This window comes from Pleurodeles waltl, chromosome 5, assembly GCF_031143425.1.
Source record: "Pleurodeles waltl isolate 20211129_DDA chromosome 5, aPleWal1.hap1.20221129, whole genome shotgun sequence".
Lineage (NCBI taxonomy): Eukaryota > Metazoa > Chordata > Amphibia > Caudata > Salamandridae > Pleurodeles > Pleurodeles waltl.
In genome coordinates, this window is record NC_090444.1 from 1,769,488,259 (window position 1) to 1,769,513,727 (window position 25,469).

A 25,469-nucleotide genomic window follows, 5' to 3' on the forward strand; every position below is an offset into this window, starting at 1 on the left:
TGAATTACTCTCAAGTCCCTAGGCAGAGCAATATCACTGACCTGGTCAGTGCACTGCTCTGCCTCCCGTGGCTCCACCCTGTAAGTAGAGCCCTTTCCCTGGCTCCTCTGAACTCCTGACCCCTGTCAGGAGTGCGAGGCCCTCCTCCACCCGCAGGCTTCTGCCTGCGCCTCATCCCTGGTGTCTAGTGGGAGCGCTCTGCTTTCCTACTAGGCTACCTTCAGCCTCTCTCCTCCTTTTGCTTTGCTTTGCTCTCTGCTCTGCTTCACAACTGTCCCTTAGTCCCTTAGTGCTCCTTTTGCTTTGCTCACTGCTCTGTTTCACAACTGTCCCTAAGTGATCCTTTTCCTCGTTTCTCTCTCACTACGCTATCACTTTTGCTCTCCCCTTCTCTCTCTCCCCCGCCGCTGCTGCCCCTGTGGCCCGCCCCCTTTTGGGCACTGTTTTTCGTCCCCCTTCCACCTCCCAGCTGTCCTATCCTCCCCCACCTCCCTAATTAATGGCGGCCACTGCGTGGTAGGTCAAGCAATATCACTGATGTGGTCAGTGCACTGCTCTGCCTCCCGTGGCTCCACCCTGTAAGTAGAGCCCTTTCCCTGGCTCCTCTGAACTCCTGACCCCTGTCAGGAGTGCAAGGCCCTCCTCCACCTGCAGGCTGCTGCCGGCGCCTCATCCCTGGTGTCTAGTGGGAGAGCTCTGCTTTCCTACTAGGCTACCTTCTGCCTCTCTCCTCCTTTTGCTTTGCTTTGCTCTCCGCTTCACTTCTGTCCCTTACTGCTCCTTTTGCTCTGCTTTGCTCTCTGCTCTTCTTCACAACAGATCCCCCACCACAGTTGGAACAAGGTCATCGACGACCAACTTATCGCGACCCTCTCCCAGAACTCACCCATTGACACCACTGTCACTGATGCAGCTGCCCTCAACTTCAGGCAATGGGTCAACACCTGTGCGAATACTCTCTCCCCAATCAAGAATCCCTCCAACAGACGCACCAACAGAAAGGCCTTCTGGTTGACCGCCGACCTCCACGAATCTAAGCAAAGCGGGCGAAGACTCGAAAGAAAGTGGCGCCACCAACTCACCTGAGCCGTCAAGAGAACCGCCTTCAAAGACCGAATCAACAACAACGCACACAGCCACGAGGAGCTCTTCAATGTCGTGAAGGAACTCTGCAACCCCATCTCCAAACGCCAGCCCCAACGCCAACGACATCCAGCCATTCCCAAGACCTCTGTGACTCCTTAGCCTCCTACTTCCACCGCAAGATTGCAGACATCCACGACAGCTTCAGCACCCAGACCCCCCCAGCAACCACCAACACCACAGATTCACCTCCGACCAACCTCCTGCTCTCCTGGAACCCCGTCAACGACAACACCATCAAAATCATCAACACACTCCACTCAGGCTCTTATTCTGACTCCTGCCCTCACCACATCCTCAACAAAGCAAGCTCCGTCATCGCACTCCAACTACGGAAGATCATCAACAGCTCCTTCGAGTCCGCCACCTTCCCGGAGACCTGGAAACACACCGAGATCAACGTCCTCCTCAAAAAACCCAAGGCAGACCCAAAGGACCTCAAGAACTTCCGGTCTATCTCCCTGCTCTCCTTCCCGGAAAAAGTCATCGAGAAGACTGTCAACGGACAACTAACCCGCTTCCTCGAGGAGAACCGCAGCTTGGACCCTTCCCAATCTGGATTCCGCAGCAACCACAGCACCGAAACCACCCTCATCACCGCCACCGACTACATCAGAACCATACTGGACAGCGACGAAACCACGGCCTTCATCCTCCTGGACCTCTCGGCCGCATTCAACACCGTCTGCCACCACGCCCTACGCTCACACCTCAGCAATGCTGGAATCCGTGACAGAGCCCTGGACTGGGTCACCTCCTTTCTCACCGGCAGAACCCAGAGAGTCCGCCTCCCCCCATTCCACTCAGAGGCCAACGAAATCATCTGCGGCATACCCCAGGGTTCGGCCCTCAGCCCGACCCTCTTCAACGTCTACATGGCCCCACTCGCTAACATTGTCTGATCCCACAACCTCAACATCATCTCATACGTCGACGACACCCAGCTGATCCTCTCCCTCACCAAGGACTCCTCCAAGACCAACCTCCACGAAGGAATGAAGGCCATTGCCAAATAGATGAAGAGCAGCTGCCTCAAACTCAATTCCAACAAGACGGAAGTCCTCATCTTTGGCTCCACCCCCTCCGCATGGGATGACTCCTGGTGGCCTGCCACTCTCGGAACCGCTCCGACTCCCACCGACCACGCACGTAATCTAGGATTCCTCTTGGACCTCTCACTATTCATGACCCAGAAAGTCAACGCCATCTCGTCCTCCTGCTTCAACACCCTCCGCATGCTCCAAAAGATCTACAAATGGATACCCACCGAAGCCAGAAAAATAGTCACCCAAGCCTTCGTAAGCAGCAAACTGGACTATGGCAATGCCCTCTGCGCAGGAACCACGGCCAAACTCCAGAAGAGGCTGCAAAGCATCCAGAACGCCTCAGCACGCCTCATCCTGGACTTCACCCGCCTCTGTAACATCACAGACCACATGAAAAACCTGCACTGGCTCCCAGTCAACAAGAGAATCACCTTCAAACTCCTCACCCACGCTCACAAAGCACTGCACAACACCGGACCAGAATACCTCAACAGACGACTCCCCTTCTACGCCCAACCCGTCATCTCTGCTCCGCCACCCTCACAACCGTCCCACACGTCTGCAGAACTACAACCGGCGGTAGATCATTCTCGCCGCCAAAACGTGGAACACTTTTCCCACCCACCTGCACCAGACCAAAGACCTCCTTACCTTCAGGAAACTTCGCAAGACCTGGCTGTTCGAGCAGCACCATCCCCCTCTTTTGTCCCCCCTGCCCTCCTCAGCACCTTGAAACCCTCACAGGTGAGTAGTGCGCTTTACAAATTCCTGATTGATTGATTGATTATGTGTGCCCAGGGCCTGTAAATCAAATGCTACTAGTGGGCCTGCATCACTGATTATGCAACCCACATAAGCAACCCTGAAAACATGCTTCAGACCTGCCACTGCAGTGTCTGTGTGCGCAGTTTTAAACCGCTATATCGACCTGGCAAGTACACCCATTTGCCATGCCCAAACCTTCCCTTTTACTACATGTAAATCACCTCTAAGGCCCATAGCTTAACAGTGGGATTGCCTTTACATATATTTTAAGTGCAGTTTCCCATTGGGAGCAGATTGAGATTTGGAGTTTGGGGTCTCTGAACTCACAATTTAAAAAAATACATCTTTTTGTAAAGTTGTTTTTTATATTGCCTGTTTGAAAATGCCACTTTTAGAAACTGGGCATTTTCTTGCTTAACCATTCTGTGCCTCTTCCTGGCTGATGAATCCATGTCTGGGTCAGATTGACAGTTGGGCTGTTTGTAAATTCACTCTAGACCAGTGGTTCCCAACCTTTTGATTTCTGTGGACCCCCACTTTAACATTAATGAAACACGGGGACCCCCACTGAATCATCATGGGAATCCGGGGACCCCTGCCTGAGTCATTACTGGAAGCTGGGGACCTCCACCGAAGACACCCCTCTCGCCGCTGAACACCTGCATTTTCAGATTCGCACCGATCCGAGGACCACCCTCAGAGGATCCCTCATCTACCGTCCTCCCGGGCCACGCGCCCCTTTCAGCGACGCCATCGCCGACTTCATCTCCCCGCACGCACTCGCCTCGCTGGACTACATCCTCCTAGGTGACCTCAACTTCCATCTGGAACAAAACAACGACCCCAACACCACCACCCTGCTCGCCAACCTCGGCCTCAAACAACTGGTGAACACTGCCACCCACATCGCCGGACACACGCTTGACCCCATCTTCTCCGCCAGCAAACACGTCTTCTTCAGCCACGCCTCTGCCCTACACTGGACCGACCACAGCTGCGTCCACTTCACATTCCGACGCGAGACCCGCCACCTCCGCACCCAACCCATCCCTCGTCGACAGTGGAACAAGATCCCCGAAGAGCAACTCTTCTCCGCACTCGCCGCCAACCAACCCACCCTCACCACCGACCCCAACGACGCAGCCTTCAACCTCACAAACTGGATCTCCAACTGCGCAGACATCCTTTCTCCCCTCAAACGCACGCATCGACAGACCAACACCAAAAAACCTCTCTGGTTCTCTGACACCCTCAAAGAATCAAAGAAAACTTGTCGCGCCCTTGAGAAAGCCTGGCGCAAGGACCGCACCGCTGACAACATGACCGCCCTCAAGAACGCTACCCGCGAACACCACCACCTGATCCGCGCCGCCAAAAGGAACTTTTTCACCGACAGACTGGACAAAAACAGACACAACAGCAGAGAACTCTTCAGCATCGTCAAGGAGTTCTCCAGCCCCAGCGCCAACGCCAACGCCGTCACACCCTCACAGGATCTGTGCGAATCCCTCGCCACTTTCTTCCATCGCAAGATTAGCGACCTCCACGACAGCTTCGGACACCAGACCCAACCAAACACCACCGAACCGGCATCCACAGCCATCACCCTCAACAACTGGTCCCACATCAACACGGAAGAAACCAAATCCATCATGAACTCTATCCACTCCGGCGCCCCTTCGGACCCCTGCCCGCACTTCATCTTTAACAAAGCCGACGACATCATCGCCCCGCACCTCCAGACCGTCACCAACTCTTCTTTTTCTTCTGCTACCTTCCCCGAATGCTGGAAACACGCCGAAGTCAACGCCCTACTAAAGAAACCTACGGCTGACCCGAGCGACCTGAAAAACTTCCGCCCCATCTCTCTTCTGCCTTTCCCAGCCAAAGTAATAGAGAAGACCGTCAACAAACAGCTGACCACCTTCCTGGAAGACAACAACCTGCTCGACCCCTCACAAACCGGATTCCGAACCAACCACAGCACTGAAACCGCCCTCATCTCAGTCACTGACGACATCAGAACCCTGATGGACAACGGTGAAACAGTCGCCCTCATTCTGCTCGACCTCTCGGCTGCCTTTGACACCGTCTGTCACCGCACCCTAATCACCCGCCTCCGCTCCACCGGAATCCAAGGCCAGGCCCTGGACTGGATCGCCTCCTTCCTCTCAAACCGCTCCCAAAGAGTTTACCTCCCTCCGTTTCGCTCAGAACCCACCGAGATCATCTGCGGCGTACCCCAAGGCTCATCACTCAGCCCGACACTCTTCAATGTCTACATGAGCCCCCTCGCCAACATCGTACGCAAGCACGACATCATCATCACCTCCTATGCCGACGACACGCAACTTATACTTTCCCTCACCAAGGACCCCGCCAGCGCCAAGACCAACCTACAAGAGGGTATGAAGGACGTCGCAGATTGGATGAGGCTCAGCCGCTAAAGCTGAACTCTGAAAAAACGGAAGTCCTCATCCTCGGCAACACCCCGTCTGCCTCGGACGACTCCTGCACCACACCGACCCCCACAGACCACGCCCGCAACCTCGGCTTCATCTTGGACCCTCTTCTCACCATGACCAAGCAAGTCAACGCCGTGTCCTCCGCCTGCTTCCTCACGCTCCGCAAGATCTTCCGCTGGATCCCCGCCGACACCAGAAAAACCGTGACCCACGCCCTCGTCACGAGCCGCCTGGACTACGGCAACACCCTCTACGCCGGGACCACAGCCAAACTCCAAAATCGCCTGCAACGCATTCAAAACGCCTCGGCCCGCCTCATCCTCGACATACCCCGCAGCAGCCACATCTCTGCACACCTGAGACACCTGCACTGGCTCCCAGTCAGCAAAAGGATCACCTTCCGACTTCTCACCCACGCACACAAAGCCCTCCACGACAAGGGACCGGAATACCTCAACAGACGCCTCAGCTTCTACGTCCCCACCCGCCTCCTCCGCTCCTCTGGCCTCGCACTCGCTGCTGTCCCTCGCATCCGCCGCTCCACAGCGGGTTGGAGATCCTTCTCCTTCCTGGCGGCCAAGACCTGGAACTCCCTCCCCACCAGCCTCAGGACCACCCAGGACCACTCCGCTTTCCGGAGACTCCTAAAGACCTGGCTGTTCGAGCAGCGATAAACCCCCCATTTTTCCCCTAGCGCCTTGAGACCCGCACGGGTGAGTAGCGCGCTTTATAAATGTTAATGATTTGATTTGATTTGATTTGGGGACCTAATTTGTAAATATTTGTTATTATTTTTAAATTTTCTAGGCTCTCGCGGACCCTCTGATAAGGCTTTGCGGACCCCCAGGGGTCCCCGGACCACAGGTTGGGAACCACTGCTCTAGACAGTAACACAAATGGAGCTGAGCTGTGTCCTGCACATCCTGATGTTTCTTCCTGGGCTAGAGTGGGAGGGAAGAGCTGTCACCTGCAATTGTAAGCGCTGTGTCAGTCCCCTCACAATACAGTCTCCAACCCACAAAAGTGTGGCTGGGACAGGGCAAGGAAGAAGCAGGGTCTTGAGCACTACAAGGACTGTCCTTTGAAGAAATGCGTATAAGTAGTGGACCCAAAACCCCAGACTTTTAGAACACTTCTGGATCAAGAGGAACCTCTTCCAAGCAGAAGAGCTGAACAGCTGTGAGGAGGAGTACTGCCATGCACCAGAGCCGACCAGAAGAAAGATCAACACAGCGCATGCACCCTGGCTGGTGAAATCGATGCAGCACTGGTGAAATTGACGCATCACCAGCTCAGTGTAGATTCATTGTTGCTGTGCGTCTGGATTTTTCACACATAGTCCCTGGGAGTCAAATCTTCAACATCACTGCACGGACTCAATGCTGCTTGTCTGCAAATTGAGGCATTGCTTACCCAGCGGAGAAAGAATCGACGCGCGTTCTCACTTGGGAGTAAGAAATCAACACATTGCTTGCTTTTCCAACCCACACTTGCCCCTGCAGATTCTTATGGATTAAGGCTCTTTTTAATTTAAAATGTGATATCTTTACTTGTGTATGTCTTATTTTTGTCATTAAGGTCTTGTTTGATTTAGATAAATATTTACTATTTTTCTAAACTGGTGTGGAGTCCTTTTGAGGTGTTTTTACTGTGTTACTGTGTGCGCTTGTGCAAATACTTTACACATTGCCTCTGAGATAAGCCAGACTGCTTTTGCCAAGCTACCAAGGGGGTGAGCAGGGGTTATCTGAGCTGTGTGTCACCCTTACCCTGACTAGAGTGAGGGTCCTTATCTGGACAGGGTGTAAACTGACTGCCAACTAGAGACCACATTTCTAACAGAGTCAAAATAATGCTGAAACATTTTTATAATCGGAATGCAACAGGTTTCACTTGTTTGTTTATTTATAGGGACAGCATGATTTATTTGACAGATTTCTTAGATTAATACACTAAGAAAGGTTTTAGAATGTGGAATAAAACTATATCAGAAAAATCTGTATGGGGAACTGAAAGTTGGCAAATTCAAGAGTCAGATACATTATGTTCCAGACATCAGTATTTGACACACTTTAATGATACTACAGAGTAAATAAATTGCTAGATTTTTGCTATTGTGAGTGAATTATTGATGCGTTCAATATCTAAACATAATTATTAAAAAAAATTGAATACAAAATGGAAAAGAGCATTAAGTGAAAATGTAATGTAACTGTTAACTGCTAACAGTACTTTAAAAAATTTGTCTCCTGAATGTAGAACAAAATTGTGTTTGGAATTCACAAACAAATGGATGTTAGAAAACAGTTGATAAATTTGTAGCAGGACATCTAGCAAGCAAAATATACCAAAGGTATAATAAAGTATGTATTACCACTTCTAATGCCACAGCTGGGTTAATTATTATTTATTGGATCTTGTAGTAGAACAGCACATAAGCAGATTACATGGACACATAAATACTTATGTTAGAGGTCCTAAACAACAGAGAAGAAAGAAAGATGTCTTGATTTTGTTAACTGTAATAGTTATGGTGCACAGATATGCGGCAGAAACTTTATAGAAAAGTAGAGAAGTAGATATTTATGAGAAACCAGGACTTTTTTGCAGTGTCCTCCCACTTTTTGCCCCCATTCTGACTACTAGATACTGCTTTTCTGACTCTGATTGTGCCATGGTTTCTGCTAACTATGCCTAGGGACAGTGCTCTAGTGCTTTGTTAAAAAATTATTTGCAAATTAGGCATAATTATAATTGGCTCTGACAACTTATCTGTTAGTCCCTAGTATATGGTAGGGCACGTAGATTTAGAGGTCCAGTACATGTAATGCACTTAAGAGTGCACTGCTGTACTGCCTGCTGTCATTTTAAAGGCAGCCCTGCTTTGCAGGCTGCTTTTAAAAGTAAATGATATGCAAAACCAACTTTGTTATTGAAGATACTTCCAAAGTCTTAAACTACCCTATTTTTACATATATGCCACCCCTAAGTTCTCCCCTAGGTGCCCCGGGGGTAGGGTGACATGTAACTATAAGCAGGGACATTATAAAATATTGTTTATAAGCCCTGGTGAGGGCAAAAATGCCCAATTTGTTTTTCTACATTGTAGTACATTAGCTCCATAGGCTAACATGGGAATACTTTATTAAAGTATAACTATTGATAGGAATGAGCTAAGGAATATCATTCAAATACTTACAATGATTAGAATAAATCCAACAATTTGCCATTGTTAGATTTATTACAACTATCACAGAAAAGAAGTTATAGAACTTGCTTTTCTGATTAGATAAAATCGAGCCTTCCAGCAGCCCTTCTCTGATTTCCAGCCTCTGCCGGGCTTAGCCAAGCTGTCTTAATGAAGTGTGAAGTGGCCTGCATCGAGAAAAAATGACATCTGATAGGTGGAGATCTGCAAGCTGCAGAGCAAAAGGCAGGAAGAGGGCTGGGTAGCCAAACTGATCTTTAAAGAGGGAATGACAGGACAGGTCACAGGCTCACCCCCTCTTCCTGCACCCCCAGCCAGATAGAAGCGTCAGTAGTTGAATTAGCAGATGGGCTCGAAGGGGAGTGTTGGGAAAACGTAGCCACACCAATCTGATGGCTTTGCCAGATCTTAACCTCCAAGAGAGAGTTTCTCCATTTTGCATTTTAAAGGTATAGTGCTTTCTGGGACACAAATATGCCACACTTTGGAGAAAGTTGTCATACCTGAGGGCGGCACCCTGAACCCCATTTGTCAGGGGTATCTCCCTGCTTGTCACTCTTGGAGCACGGATAAGTATGGGAGAGCTGCCCAGCAACTCAGATCCTTGCAAGGAAGCTACAGGAAGAAGAAGGACTGCCCTGCTGGACCCTTGGACTGCACAAGAGAGGACTGCACTCTTAAGGACTGCATCTGCTGAACACTTTGGTCTTCAGTCCAAAAAGAGTTTGCCTTGTTTTTAAAGTAAAGGAGTGGGCTCCCTGTAAGCGACAGGTATAAAGGAGCGACCAACAGTCACCTGGATCAAGTCTTGCTAGAAAAGGACAGCTGGCCAGCATTCAGTGAACTTTTAAGGATTCTGCCAGGTGCATTTTGGAAATCATAATCCCAACGTCCCAAGGAGCAACCCAGAGATTCTGGAACCTTGGATTGATGTTGTGGTCCCCCCAAAGACCCAAAAGAAACAACTGGAGAAGAAGAACTGCCCTGTTGGACCCTTCGACTGTACAAGAGAGGACTGCACTCATAAGGACTTCCCATGCTGCACTCGCAAGCAGGAGCGGCTCGCGGTGCTTTGTAGGGGCGAGCGGAGTGGGAAATTAATTAAAATTAAAAAGAAAACACTTACCTGCATCGTCGTCACCCCTGCTCCTCCATGTCTTCAGCAGCAGGCAGACACAGGCTCCTAGCCTTCCCTGCAGCAAATCCTGACGTTGCTCAAAGCAGCGTTAGAATTGGCTGGAAGTGCTCAGCCAGGGCGCTCCCAGGCAGACTGGGAGCCTGTGCCTGCTCTTTCCAGCCCGGCAACAGTGCCAGGCTGGAGAGAGCGCACAGTGCACTGAGGGGGAGTGCTGCGCCGAATAACATCTAGGGATGCAGCCACGACACATTTACAATTTTGATAAATTACTACAATAAGTAAAACATTGGTAAATATCTACCTTAAGTTCCAGGAGGTTACCCAGGGTAAAGTTTTTATCCTTCGTAATTGAACGGCCGATAGTATACTGAATAATATCCCAATGACGCTGCTGCAGGAAGGGGTTTCTTAAAGCAACAATAACAGGCAAGCCTTGCTTAAAATCCATGACTTGTTGCTTTAGACTTGACAAAATGTCATTTGCTGGAAGACCTGGAACATGCAAAAGGTATTACAAGTACATCAGTACCTATAGTGGCAATTTTACTAAACAGATCAGCATTGTTTTTCCAAACATCACAAAAAGTTTACTGAAATGCTATTCATCATATAATACTACCACTAATAAGGTTTTGTAACACATTTGCAGTTGATGAGGTCACACCAAAGATTAATGACTTAAATTATACATTTATGTCCAACTAAATCATGTAGTGAATTCACATGTACATCATGGACTGCAACTCTGGTCCATAAGGATTTCAATTATGCCTGGTTCTCAGGATTACTCACAACTATGGAAAAATTGACATTTAGAATTACTGTATGCAAGTATATCTTGTGTGAATTTCATGAAACCTGTAAAGTATTCAGGCCTCAGCAACCAGAACTGGACATCTTCTACAATAATTAAAGGTAACCTAGACTTTAGTGCTCCACCGGCAAGCTGCTGTGGTGCGGAAGCCATGTCTGCTGACTCTGCAATGGCCAGACCTTTAGCTTTGGGGATCCACCTGCCTGTTTGGGGCTTTTGCACCAAATGTGCTCATGCCAACACAACAGTAGAACTCGCAACATAAATGCATTTTTAGTTGGGCCACCATATCATGTGTTCCAATCAGTATTTTGTTTGTGTTGCAAAAACAAACCTCCAGCGTGTGTTGTGTGGGTGTGCGTATAGCTGTGAGAGTGGTTGCCGAAACAGTGGGAGTACTGAAGTATAAGAGTTCTTGGGGTGTGTGTCTGTGCGTGTGTTCAAAGAAGGTTCTGGATGGTGGCAGCTTGGGAGGTTGCGACTGGAATTGTTAGACTTCTGCACGCCAATTTACTATTCATGCTGCCTTGTTTCACAGGCCATCACGATTTAGTGATTTCTTCATATTTTTTATATTTCCTGTTAACTTACATTGAGTTCTGAGGGAGCCTGTGTTAATGAATGGTCCAATATACTTTCATTTGTATGATTAAATCCATTGCCATTTACTTTTCCTTTATTATGTTTCTTAGAACTCTTGTTAAAATTAATTATTTTTGTCCTTTTGGCCTTGGTGTGTAACTAACACTCTTGCACCTTACTCACAGTGTCTTGAAATATGCTGAAACCTGTACATGGTGAGACAAGGATACTCTTTGTTTTGCATATTGAGTGTCCCTTTGACCACGTTGCTGTGTGAGTTTAGCCACAGCACATAGTTAAATCCTTGGTCATTTTATATCTTTGGTTGGATAGAAGTTTTCCTGCTGAGCAACACACATGATTATAAAGAAAATAGCAAAAAAGTATGAATGCTTGCTAGCTTACTTCATTTTACTTAAGACAGGGGTAGGTACCTTTTTTTTTCCAATACCCTATGGATTTATTATTGAAATTGTCAGAGAAGAAACTGCAAATTGTAATGGAAACTTCCAATAATATCCTGTAAATTGGGGTTGGGTGAAAAAATATTTCCTTGCAAATGAAGAAGCAGGAAAACAGCAAAACCATAATTATGGCTTACCTTTCTCCAGCATGAATATTGTATGGATAAGTCTGCTAACATCTCTCTGGATTAAATCAACATTCAGGTTATCAAAGAGGGTGAGCTTCCACTCTGTTGACAGTTTCCCCCACTCTTCCTGCGACTCCCAAAGTACTTTCCTCAAACCCAGGTCGCATTCTATTTCTGCAAGCTCTGTGTTCACAACATGAGCACTTGTGGGAGCTGATGCACTTTTCTGAGAGAGCAGAACATCCAGGGAAGACTGTTTCATGTCCACTATGGAACTCCCAAAACGATCTTGGTAACTTGAGTAACTTCGGGCTTTGTTAGATATGATTTCTACTTCCTCCAAAAGATTCTGAAGTATTTCTTTAGCAACTCCAGAGAAAGTATCTGCATGAAGGAGAATTGGATTCCTGACCTGAAAAAACACAAAAATAAAATAACACAAGTTTCATATAGCAAACTGTGAGATTTTAATCAATAGGGGAACATCCGGGGCCACAGAGAAGATAGATGGATCCCGTATTCTATACAGAAAAACTCAATAAAGAGCAGTCAAAGGGCACAGCCGAACAACTGTCATCATAGCTTCCAGTTAACAATAAAAATGTTTATATGAAATATACTACTACAATGCTAACCAGGTACACAAAAATGAGAAACCATTACGATAACGAGGAAGAATAATAACAAAACCACACATACCTTCCTCCCAGAAGACAATAACAAGGAAAGAAAAACAAACTGACGAAAAGAACAAAGCTAACAACACAACAGCACTGTACAAGCCAACATCAGTTTTGATGACAATTCTACTGAAGTTCGATATTCGCCCATCTTCCAATTTAGCAGCACCCTGAATCAGTCTCGCCACTTTGTAGAGCTTACTAAAATGAGAAAAACTGATCAAACCTTTTGGCAATTTAACTTTCACTAAATCTATCACTTTAATATCCAAAGCTTTGACAGTTTTCCAAAACTCATACTGTTTTCTTTCCTTTCATCTTGTTATTGATACTCTCTTGATATTCCCTCTCTCAGCACCTCTTCTATGTTTTGTGTCTCCTTGCATTACACAGTAATTGAAGGAGGAAAAACCTTAGTATTTTGCTTATGTTCTCAGAACAGTTCCAAAGGACTCACCCCAGTGGGGGTATGGGGATCAAATCTGGATTCTTCCACCCTACTCTCCAATGTTTTCCACTCAGTTAACCACTCTAAGTTTGGTAATCTGTATAGTTTCTTTCAAAGTCCTGTTGAATCTCCACACCATCCAATTCGTTTTGGGATGAAACAAAGCACATTTTGCATGCACAAAACCCCTCTCATCCAACAATTTCTCCATTACGTTATAGGTTAGCTGCATCCCATAATCTGTAAGAATGCACCTGGGACTATCCTCTCTTGAGAATACATCCGACAGAAACTTGACAACTGAAGTGGTGACTTTATGAACCACACACACTTCTGGCCATCTTTAGAGCTTATCTACAAGCAAATACTTGGAAGAACTTCCAGCATTCAAAGGCTCCACAATATCCAGAATTATTTGATCCCAAACTTCAGTAGGAATATCACTAGATGTCATGGGAGTTTTCCTACGTTTCTGAGTTTTTTCACTCATCCTGCAATCACAACAATTCTCACCATCCTCTCAACTGGAAGGTCCATCATAGGCCACCAATACATACCTCTCAATCTCTCCTTTGTCTTGCAGTTGACCTGATGTCCTTCATAAGCCAAATGCACCAAGCTTCCTTTCACCCCTAGAGGGGGAATTAGTCTCAGCCCCTAAATAAAAAGTTGTTACTAACTGATATCCCGTCCAATATTTTCTCAAAACCTGCCATTCTCTCACCTCTAGGGGAATCCATCTTACCTCTGACAATGGAATCATGTACATGCTTCAAGAAGTCATCCTTTTCCATTACAGCTAACCATTTATCCTCAGATACACAACCTCCTGTAAGGAATACACTGTAATCTCATCATCTTTCTACTAAGCGCAATCAACAACATCAAAGGACGGTGATTCCACCACCAATCTGGATAACCAATAGGCAGCTTTATTAGCAATTCCTGGTAAAATGTTACCACAAAATGATAGTTTTGCAGTGCTACCAACCACTTACAAAACTGGGAATGCAGGCTTACCCTTTCTTATCAACAATTTATTTAAAAGGTTTGTAATTTGTCTGAACAACAAACCTCGCTCCCCACAAACAGCCCTTACATTTTCTAATGGCTCTTTTTTGATGGTGGAATACCAGTCTTCAGCACCCCACAAAGCTCTAGAGGCAAAAGCTGTTGTAATCTCATTCCCATTATGCCTTTGCTTCAAAACAGGACCTAGAACTTTATCACTGGCATCCGTCAGTACCCAACAAGGCAAATCAGGAATAAAGCTTTTCAGACTTTGCGCTGAAGCCACATTTGACTTTATGTCCAAGAATTCCTTCTGATGATCTTCATTCGAAACAAATTGTACCTGTTTCCTAAGTAAGCCTCAAATAGCAGAGGAACCACTGGAAATATTTGGAATAAATAAGGCACAGAACTCAGCCATCCCAAGAAACACTTGCACAACTTCCTTCTTGGTAGGATTAGGTAGATTAGAGATGGTCCTAATTAGATCATCTTTGGGTTTAACACCATTAGCAGTGATAACATGCCCCAAATATGTGGTCTCAGGTTGACAAAACTTACATTTGCTGACTTTAAGAGTTGAAAATCCTCAATACTTCTCTGACTTTGTTTAAAAGTGACTCTGGATGTTACTAAAAATCTAATCTTCACCCTGGAGGAACATGAACACCAAGTAGCTTTCCAAAGATCTTTCAAAAACAGAAGCAGCATAACAGACCAAATGGCATTCTGTTAAACTGAAAAAAACTCCAAAAGGTATGCTAAAATCAGTGAGATCCTTAGACTCCTCATTAACCCCAACCCAATGGTAAGCTGAGGTTAAATTAAGAATGGTGAAAATTTTTGCGTTCCTCAACATGCTTACAATTTCCATTGTATTAGATAGGGGAAATGTATCCTCAGCCACTTCTTTGATGAGAAGTATAAGATCCACACAAAGTGTACTTTCACTAGAACTTTTGTTGGCAGTAACTACTGGAGTGAGCAATTCATTGAGATGTCTCTACTGTCTCAATTATGCCCTTTGCAGACAATCTGTGTAATCCTTTCCTGACAGCATCTTGTAAACTGTAAGGTATGTTCCTGTCTATACAAGCTAAGGGCTTTGCTCCGTCTTTCTACTTTATGTGATCCACATAGCCTTTGATACAATCATTATTGGTACACACTTCCAAAAGTTTCTGAAGAAATAACTCAGGCATGGTATCTTATTTTCTGACTTGAACTTGATGATTAGAATTAGGTTCAAGAAATATACCTAAGTATTTACGGGGAGGCCAACTTAATACTGTATCACCTTTCACTAGAATTTCCATGGAAGTCAATTGTTGGCTCAAAATATCAGATCAATTCAATAGGTTTACCCCCATAACTATCCATTAGTTTCATATGGGGTGACCTCTCCATGAACATATTGAGCAAAAACCTTAATAAAAATTAGAGAAAGTCTTGGACCAGAATCCATCATCATAGATACTGCAATAGCATTGAGAAGAACAATATCTGAAGGATGATATTAAGGGTCATATTTATACTCTGTGCCGGATTTGCGTTATTTTTTTTTTTTAATGCAGCGCAAACTTAACTCCATATTTATATTTTGGCGCTAGACATGTCTAGCGCCAGAATATTGGAGTTAACGTCATTTTTTGCCTGCGGAAAACTACCTTGCGTCAATGAGATGCAAGGTAGGCGTTCCCGGGCAAGAAATGCCTCAAAGGCCCTAGCGCCTTATTTATCCTCCCATGCAAAAATCACGCACTGTAGGAGGGCTTTAAATAATGGCGCTAAGCCTGCTTAGCGCCATTATTAATGCCTGGGTATGGGCAGGCGTTTGGGGACCTGTAGGCAGATTTCCATGGTTGGAGATCATGGAAAATGCACACAGTGCCCTTCCCTGTCCCCAGGGACACCGCCACACACCCCTACCCACACCAGGAGGTCACCCACGGATGAGAGACACATCCGAAGGTAAGTGCGGGTGAGAATTTTTTTTTTCTGTCCTACGCCGCTCAGGGGCCCTGACTTGGGGCCCCCTCCACAGCGCTGGCCCCATCATAGGTTTGCGACAAAAAGTATAAATCAGGGCCCTAGTATTTAGTCCATGTGAGTGAAGATGTTGTTACTTAGACTTGCTGCATAAAATTGTTTTCATTTTCCTTTCAGTCAATGAGTTCTGTTGAGTGTGATTTTCTCTGTTGAAGTTTTTTTATTAAATTGTAGTCCCACCTGAACTTTATTCATTGGGACTTTCAAGAGTTTTCACTGCATTTAGCTGGGCTTGGCTAGGTTTGGGAACGGCATCATGGAGCAGTCCTTGCTCTAAATATGCCAGGGAGTCTATTTAAGGACGCTTGATGCGTGGGTGCCCAAGTAGTATTTAGCCCATGTGAATGAAGATGCTGTTACTTTTAGTCAATGCTTAAAAATGGCTAATTTTATGTGTTTGCATTTTTCCTTCAGGCAATGAGTTATATTTACTGTTATTTTCTCCTTGAAAGTTTTTTAATTAAATTGTACTCACAACCTGCATTTTAGTCATTGGAGCTTTGGAGAGTTTTTACTTAGGGTCTTTAGGTGGTGCCAGGTTTGGGAGCACCATCTTGGGTGCAGTCAGAGCACTAGATGTGCCGAGGAGCATATTTAATTAGTGTTCAATATTCTCAGATGTGCCTCTGGTGCACCCAAGGCATGCTGAAGGCACGCCAAACGCAAAGCCATCTGCACCCATCCACACCCTGATAGGACCAGATGCCATCTACTATGCTGGATTTATCATACCTTTCATTGCAACTCGAAGCTTGGAATACGGTAAACTTACTACCCTCTGCTGATACATTACTGACTCAACAGAACAATGGGATACTTAGTCAGCACTGGAATGGAGCTGACATTACTTTATTACAGGCTCATGGAAAAAAGAAATCTAATTTGTTAACCATTATCTACAAGAATACAAGGTCACTGGCCAAGCATAGTATAGAAATCTTTGATATGATATGCATTGTGCAGGCTGGTATTCTCCTGCTGACTGAAACATGGAATTAGAATAGACCACAGGGCATAACAGGAGGAGGGATGGCTGCCATTTTTAAACAGTCTCTCATGGCCACCAAACTTGAAATTGACCTGATATTGGGGTCAGATCTCCTTCTGTTTAAAGTAGAAGCTGGTAGCACATTGGTAACATTCTTGTTAGTTTACTGTCCGCCACATAACATGATTAAATTCCCTAGGGATTTCTATGAAACTATGTGCTTGTTAGTAATAAAATATGGCAAAATACTGATAGTAGGTGATTTCAATTACTGGGCAGACGAGCCAAATGCATGCCCAAAAGGTAAACCGTATTTTGAGTTGATAATTTCCCTTGACTTAATTTAATATATAAAAGAACCCAGGCACTGCAAGGGGCATACACTTGACCTTGTGTGATCCTCAAATGGCAAAATTGTTAAGCATAGTATAGAACCGTGCAGCTGGTCTGATCATAATGTGATTCATCTTTCTTCGGACATACAATGGGGGAAAGGTCAGCCTCCATTTTATAAAGAAACAGTATGAAAATGGGGCAAAGTGGATAGGAATTGCATACCAGAGACACTGAACTCAACAAAACCAATATTAAGCATATTCCTAATGTGACTGTCCAGGAATTCAAGAGCTGGATTGATAAGGTTGGGCTTCAGCATGCCTGATCAGAAATAAAATGAGGCAAAACATTTTTTCTATCTTGTTCACTAAAGAACTAATGGGAGCAAAGTTGCAACTCAGATGCAAAGTTACAACTTGGAGGCCTCCACAGTGCTGGAGGAGTTATGATGATCCCAGTAAGCTGAACTTTTAGGAAACTATGCTTAAATACAAGAAACCTACCAATCAGATTATATTTCTCACAAATAAAATTTGTATGGCTCATAATCCACAGAAATAGCTATTTGACATTGTGCATAATCTCTCAAAGACTGATAGAATCATCCAGCCCCTAATTCACATGCAAGGAAGTTGCAATAAATTGAAAGAGTTCTTCAAGGATAAAATCAGACTAGTTAAATAGGCAATGGTTAATAGCTCCATTATGGACTTCAATTGATTGGAAAGGGAGGAAAACAGCTATAAGATTGATAAGTTTATTGTTCTTGGAGCTGAGGATTAAATCGCTTGCTTGCTAAAGGCAAGATCTTCATGTCTCCCCAAATTACTACAGTGGATGCCCCCCACCATTGTAGACTTTCTTACTAGCCTTCTTAATGTCTCATTGAAAGCAAGCAAAGTTCCTGACTATTTTAAAAAACTAATAGCTATCCCACTATTGAGAAAACCTGGTGATAACCCAAAAAGTTTAAATAACTGTCGGCCAATCTCTTTGCTGCCATTCAGTGGCACATTTCTAGTAGCTCATATAGTTAAAGAGGTGAATGCTTTCCTTTCCGGCTCAAATTATCTCGTTCCATATCAGGCTGGATTCCATCCACAACACAAAACTGAAGCTGTAATTCCATCAGTCATAGATGACCTGAGAATGGTGGGCATACACAAACTCTAATACTCGTCCAAAATAGCTCGTTGACACACGTCCCCTCGCCACTTCAGGTTCCGACCACAGGCTTACCAGGGTCTGCATTCATGTTCTCTCACTCAACCATATTCTCATTAGTTCCACTCTAAGAAGTCACCACTGACGTCCCTGAGCCCATTCAACTGATCACGCGGCTCCTCCATTACTTACCTTTGTTACGCACCTTCCTGGCCGGCTGGCCCAGCCTTGATAAAGTCACTGGTGTGACGAAACACGTGTTGGCTGTATCACGCTGATGACACAATGATTTCCAGTATCTACAAATAAAAGACACCCTCTACAAACAGGACTTGAGACTCCTTTCAACTTTGCTTCATAGCAACATAAGATAAGGGACACTCATCCCTGCCACACTATTGGACTATACTATCGGTGTGCTGTGGCCATTTTTGCCCAAACTCTAATATTGTTAGATCGGTCCATGGCCTGCGACAGGGGTGACCACAAGATTCTCTTGGATCGACTGTGGTTGTTGGGCTTAAGAAGGGGCGGAGCTTGAGGGGGGAGTTTGGGCAGTTCCAACCCCCTAATAAATGTATTTTGAGATAAATAGTTGGGTACAGGTGCTTTCAGTCGGGTGAGGTGTCAGTCGGATTTCACCAGGAATTTTTACACATACAAAAATGCACACACACTCTCTCTGTTTGGAAAGACTTAAAAATGTTGGTTATCTCACACAATAAAGTGTTTTCTCTCACTTTGTCCCCCAACCAATCTGCATTAATCTCCCTTTTCACTGTCCCTTAAGCCCCTCATGTGCACCTGCTTGTAGTCTAATTTATTTTAACGTTATGTGGCAACATGATTGTTGGAAAATCTGAAGCTCACATTCACCCCCCACTCCCCCAATCTTACTGACCAAGCTACGCCCCTGGGTGTCAGAAGTAATGCCCTATGTTTGTCACGTCCTTTTTGGATGATAAGATTCTGGCAGTGCAACTGAAGCCTTTTTGGGCCACAGATTTAAAGATTAAGTGTGGCAATCTACAGGGGTCCGATTTGTCCCCCTACTTAACAACTCATTAAAAAACTTGTGGAAAGTGGGTGCCGGAAGATTTTCAGTTATGCAGATGACTGTCAGATCCTTCTTCAGCTTGATACTTCAGAACATTTCCAAGATAATTTCAGGAATATGAAGGGTTTCATTAGCAGCTGGATGAGACAAAACTATCTCAAATTAAATGCGTATAAAACCGAAATTGTGGAGTTAGGTCAAAATCATTTTTATGGACTAACTCTTTTTGGCCTTCTGAAATGGGTGTGCTTCCCAACCCCAAAGCAGTGGTAAAACGTCTTGGTGTCTGTGCTGATAAACATCTCTCTTTCAAGCCACATATCAGGGTAGTGTCCAGGGGCGTAGCTTCAGGGGTGTTACAACCCCCTAATAAAGACATTATTTCATAAATAGTTGGATAGAGGGGCTTTCAGTTGGGTATGGTAAGGTGCCTGTTGGGTTTCATCTGGCATTTTAAATACTCACTCGTACACACACACCTACACTCGTCTCCATGTTTAAGGCCTTAAAACATGGTTATTTTACAACACACTTTCTTAAGTACCCCCTCACGATCTGCACTCCTTTTCCTTTCCACTGGCCAGTCATGTCATGCCTGCTTGATTGTTGGGAAATCTCAAGTTCACCCATGCCCCCAATTTTACTAACCAAGCTATGCTCCTGGTAGCGTCCTCTAAATGTGCCTTCATGCTAAGAACAATTAGGAAGATCCAGCCATTTTTTACTATAAATGCTATGAAGACCAATAAAGCTGCAGTTACATGCACCAAATTATGCTAATAGTATATATCTTGACCTCCCTGAAAATGGTCTAAAGAGGTTGCAGCTGATTCAGAATGTGGAGGCCAGACTGGCCTTCAGAACTCCTCAAAGAACATGAATTACTCTCTACCTGAAGAACCTTCACTGCTGTCACTTAAATAGCGAATCACATTTAAAGTCTGCTGCTTCATTTTTAAGTTTCTTACGGGGTTGGCCCCGGAGGTTATTGAAAGAATATTTGTTAAGATATTCCCCTAAAAGGACTCTTTGATCTGTATCCACAAACCTTCTGGAGGTACCTAGATTTAGGAAAACGAGGGCAGGAGGGCGTAGTTTTTCAGTGCTTGCTCCTAAGGAGTGTAATGCTCTCCCAATAGATATTTGCTCAATCACTGAATTGGTTACCTTTGGGAAAGCACTAAAGACATGGCTTTTTAAGCAGGCATTTGACAAACAGCTATATTTTACCTTCTTGCTTGCGACTCCTCTGAACTGTCAGTGCCAAGATATCCCTGGGTGACTGGTGCACTTTAGAAATACCATATAACATAACACGACAACATGGCAAACCTAATTCACATCATTGATTATTTGAAAGATGACTTTTGCATCTTCAGAACTTACTACAAATACCTTTTCCTGAACTAATTTAGATTTATAACATTTCTCAAAATGCCCTTTTTTTTCACATAATTCACGAATAACCTTTAAAGCTAGATAGTTCTTCAAGTCGGCAAAATAATTTGGGTCACCACACCTAAATCAGGAGTTCTTATTCTTCAAAAGAGATGGAATCTATTTCTCCTGAATAAAAGCAACAGAATGAACAGAAAATGTAGCTTATTTGTTTTTCTATAACTCACCCATACATATAAGCAATTGTTGAACATGCTTGGCAATAACTAAAACTAGTTTGGGATCATTTTTAGACCATAGTTCTTTTCTAATTTTGTCACATTTGCAATCTAACATAAATTGATTCCTTACTCTTTCTTCTGTATTCTCACCAAAATTACATGTGGATGCTAACTTGCATAGCACTGGAAAGAAATCTTCAACTGATTCTTTATCACCTTGCTTCCTTTTACCAAAATATTAGCATTGTAAAATAATAGAACTTTTGGGTAGAAAATGATTGTTCAATTTCTTAATGGATACCTCAAACTGCGAAGCATTTCTGTCATCCTCACTATCCAAATCTGGTAAATTCTCAAATATTCCTTGGCCTTCAGCACCCAAACAGTGTTATAACATGGAATCTTTTTTTCTGGAGATACATTTGGGCCACAAACTTACAAATAATTCATAAGACATTGTTCTACTTTAATCACAGAAGTCAAAGTTCACCAGAAGAAGTCAAAACAAAGGAGGAGGAGTGATACTTTGCATGATGAAAACAAGGAAGAGACAGAAAAAGAAAATAATAAAGAAGGAAAAATGAAGAATACTTAAAACAAAGAAAGCAAAATAAAGTACTAGCAATAGAATAAACAAAGAACACCAGCACTCCAATTAGTACTTGAAGTCCTTCTGTGAAGAAAGCAGTTAACACAAAGCACAATATAGAATTAGGATATACAGAGCATTATAGATAAATATTTGGAAAACAGTCCTTCTTCAATGTTAATAAATATGAGGATAAAGTCTCTCTTTTCTTTTGATGACAGTGGGCGGATACTGACAGGAGTAGGAATGTGTTGGGGCCAGATGTACAAAGCCTCTTACTGGTGTTTGTGACCATTAAAATGCTTGTGCCAACCCTATTTTGTAAGTTGGTAACCTATTAATGACTCGCAAAATAGGGTTTTCAACTCGCTATTAGGAAGGGATATGCCAAAGGTGTCCCTTCCTAATAGTGAGTAGCACTGGTATGTAGGAATGTTTCGCGACCAGGAATGCATCTGCAAAACATTCGCAGTTACCACAAACCTTGAAGTTGGCGGTAAGCCATTCCAAACGGGAAGGGGGTGCAAACATTTAAGACCGGGCAGTGGTCTTAAAAAAAGAAAAGAACGTTTTTCATTTTTTTTTTGTAATGCATCCTATTTTACATTATGGAAAACGGGCTACATTACAAAAAAAAAAAAAGATAGCTTTAATGAAAAAACAATCACAGATATAGTGGTCTGCTGACCCCAGCAGACCATCATCCATGTGACTGTGGCAATTCCCAAATGGGTCGCAAATTCCAACCTACCTCATGAATATTTCTGAGGCTGGTCTCTTGCAACCCATTTGGGAATCGCAGTGTTAAACACACTGTTGTACATAGCTGTTTGCAATTAACTAATAGCGAATCACACAAATTCACTATTAGGAAGTCGCAAATGTCAAGCTACATACATTTGGCCCATCGTCTTCAAAAACACAACAAAGAAGACACCCAGAACAAATGATGAAGTCAGAGAAGGGAAGAAAAAAACAAGTGATTCTAGAAGGTAAGTTCCCATACAAAAGAAAATGAGGCCTTAACTCGGGTGTGCGAGGAGAGCCGTCCACAAGAAGTTACAGCTTTACTGGTTTCCAGGTAGCTCCAGTAAGAGCGCATTCATGTGGAATGCACTGGCGCAGGAAAGCAAAGCATGTGAAGTGTGCACTTGCACATGTCCTATGAAGCAACTCATTGTCTTGAGTTGTGAAATTATAATCAATAGAGGGACTTCTGGAACCACAGAGAAGATAGATGGGTCCTTTATATAAACAGAAACTCCAGCCATAGCAAAGCAGTCAGAGGTGCATCCCAGCAACTGTCATCATACCTTCTCTTTAACAATAAACATTGTATGTGGAACAGATCACTACAATGCAAAACATGTACATAAAAACTAGAAACTATTAAGATAAAGAGCGAGAATAATACCAATACCACACAAAGGTATGGAAAGTGAAAAACATGAAAAGCAAGAGATACATCCTAAATGTCCGTGAAGGGCTGAAGGGACAAGCGGTAGAAGTGGAGTTGGACATCATCATTCCCATCATGGATGGATACAAAATAATATTTGCAAAATTACAGAGTTAAATTATTGTTGCAAGCATTACTTAGAACATTGCACCATGGTGCAGTGACAAGCAAATCAAGATGAAAACATGTAGACTGTTTTATTGCTCCACCCCAGGGAGTTTTCAACAATGTTTAAGTTTGTCTAAATTTCAAAATCTATTTGTAAGAAGAAGAAAAATAAGAAATTAGCTAATCAAGAGTCAGGAAGTCTTACACATCCTGTGGAAAAATTAGACAACCGAGCATTGTATACCTTGAGGAAGTGAGTTACAAATCCTTGGAGATGTGAACTAAAACTGGGACTTGATAAAGTGATGGTGTAGGTGGCCCTCAAGGGTTTATATGCCCACGCATGTCCATAGTCATAGTATAAGTGTATATTGGTAAGTCCTGAGTGAAGGATCTCGAAAAGTATATCAAAATGACATATTCATGCTGTCTCTGAATGGTGTGCAGTACATAATGAATACTTGATTTGTCTGTAACTATGAACCAGCAAGCTTTGTCATTGAATCTCATACAAAAGTTGTAACAAGTGTGAGTACAGCCTAATTTTAATGCCTCTACTACCAAGCTCCAGGTGAACAATTTGAATTGGCATACTCTGGGACCTATTAACACACTGCATATTGTAGTATGCGTAAAATGCTATTCACAAACCTATGAGTAATCTCCACCTGAACCTCCCCTTTCTTTTCTGTGGGGGTAGGTTCACACATGTAAGTTTACTACTTAGTAATAAAGGTGGGATCAAGGTGAAGTTGTTAGAAAATGGGGCGTATAGGTGGAGTTTAGGAAGAAGTACATATATTCATTCTAAATGTACAACAGAATTAAAAAAAACGCTACAGCACTATTAATTTATTTTTTAAATTAAATATGTAATTATTTTAAATACATCAAATTAGTATTATTTTTCTGAAGTTTAAATTAAAAATATGTTTTCATCATTTATTATTTAAAGTTATGTACAGAACTACTTGTAATTCAATTATATTTTAACAGTGGTACATTACTTTTTTAATTCAAAAAGTATTATTAAAATCTGTTAAAAAATAAAAATGCTTTATTTTCAGATGTTTCAAAAATGTATTAACTAGTTTTAACTGTTTTGAATAATTTCATTTAATTTTTATTTAATGTAACAATATTTCCTTGACTTATTACTGCTCCTTTTTGGCAGTAGCAACTTACTCTTCGAAATTTGTCACATCCCCATTTCAGGGATTGGAGTCATGTAAATCAATATTTTTGAGTAATTTTACAGTCAGATTTTGTGAATAATTTGAAGTAGTAAAATTACTGAAAAAGATAAGAGTCAATTTACTACTAGTAAATCTACTCATGTAAATTTATCTTTGTGAATAGCCCCCTAGCTTTTACCAACAGAAAAAGCTTCCCAAAGTGCCCCTCAAGGATTTTTATAGATCTTCTGAGAGTACATTTGGTCCCCTATCATAGGGGAGGCGGAAATTTTGCTTCAAACACACTTGACCATTAATGTGTAAATGGGGCAAAATACAATTTGTTATAGAGCAAATAAGAATAGATTATTAGGCCAAATAATTATTCCACTATAAATTATCAGCAAAATCGAAATCTAGACAACTATACAAATTCACTATATCTACAGTTTTTTTCCTAGATGCCACGTAAAGGATGTTTTCCTGTAAAACCAAGTAAACATTACTTTGCTCTTATTCACATTTTTGTGTAGGTATTAGTAGTTTTCAAAGGTTTTATACGCATTTTCTAACATCATCATACTAAAACAATTGAACTTTCGCCAGAATGCTCTTTCCCCTTCCCAATGTAGTTTTGTAACTGCATAGACCTTGGAAGAGTGGAAGTTCTTGAAGGGGTGGGGGGGTGGTGTTACTCCATTTTGCTGTAGGGTAAATATGGAACAGACTCCTTCCCAATGCTTCATTTGAGCCGCTTGATGTTGGTGCAGCCAACCAGCAGTCAATTTTAGGTCTCGGCTCTAGACGGCGTACATGTGCTGTCTCGAACTGAGACATGATGTATCTACTGTTGTGGGCTTCAGCCCGTCCAGATGCTTCTCATTGACTGGCACCATTGTCGCTCCATTTGTCGTTCTCCCCATTTGTGAAGGGCATGCATAAGGTCATGCCTTTTCCGGTGATTGGTCCTTCCCCAGCGCACCGCCTAAATTTATTTTACCAATGCGCACGGCCATTGTAGTGCATTGTTTCT

The 25,469-nt window shown here is 43.5% G+C and overlaps 1 protein-coding gene across 1 annotated transcript in view; it reads right to left on the reverse strand.

Moving 5' to 3' along the window:
* The window catches only part of DNAH14 (dynein axonemal heavy chain 14), a 923,784-nt gene that overhangs the window by 697,988 nt on the left and 200,327 nt on the right, over positions 1 to 25,469 (reverse strand). The window contains exons 19-20 of the mRNA XM_069236199.1: positions 11,763 to 12,165; positions 10,067 to 10,257 (exon numbers count right to left, since the gene is read on the reverse strand). Of these exons, the coding sequence (XP_069092300.1) occupies positions 10,067 to 10,257; positions 11,763 to 12,165 (594 nt within the window). The remainder of the gene's footprint in view (positions 1 to 10,066; positions 10,258 to 11,762; positions 12,166 to 25,469) is intronic.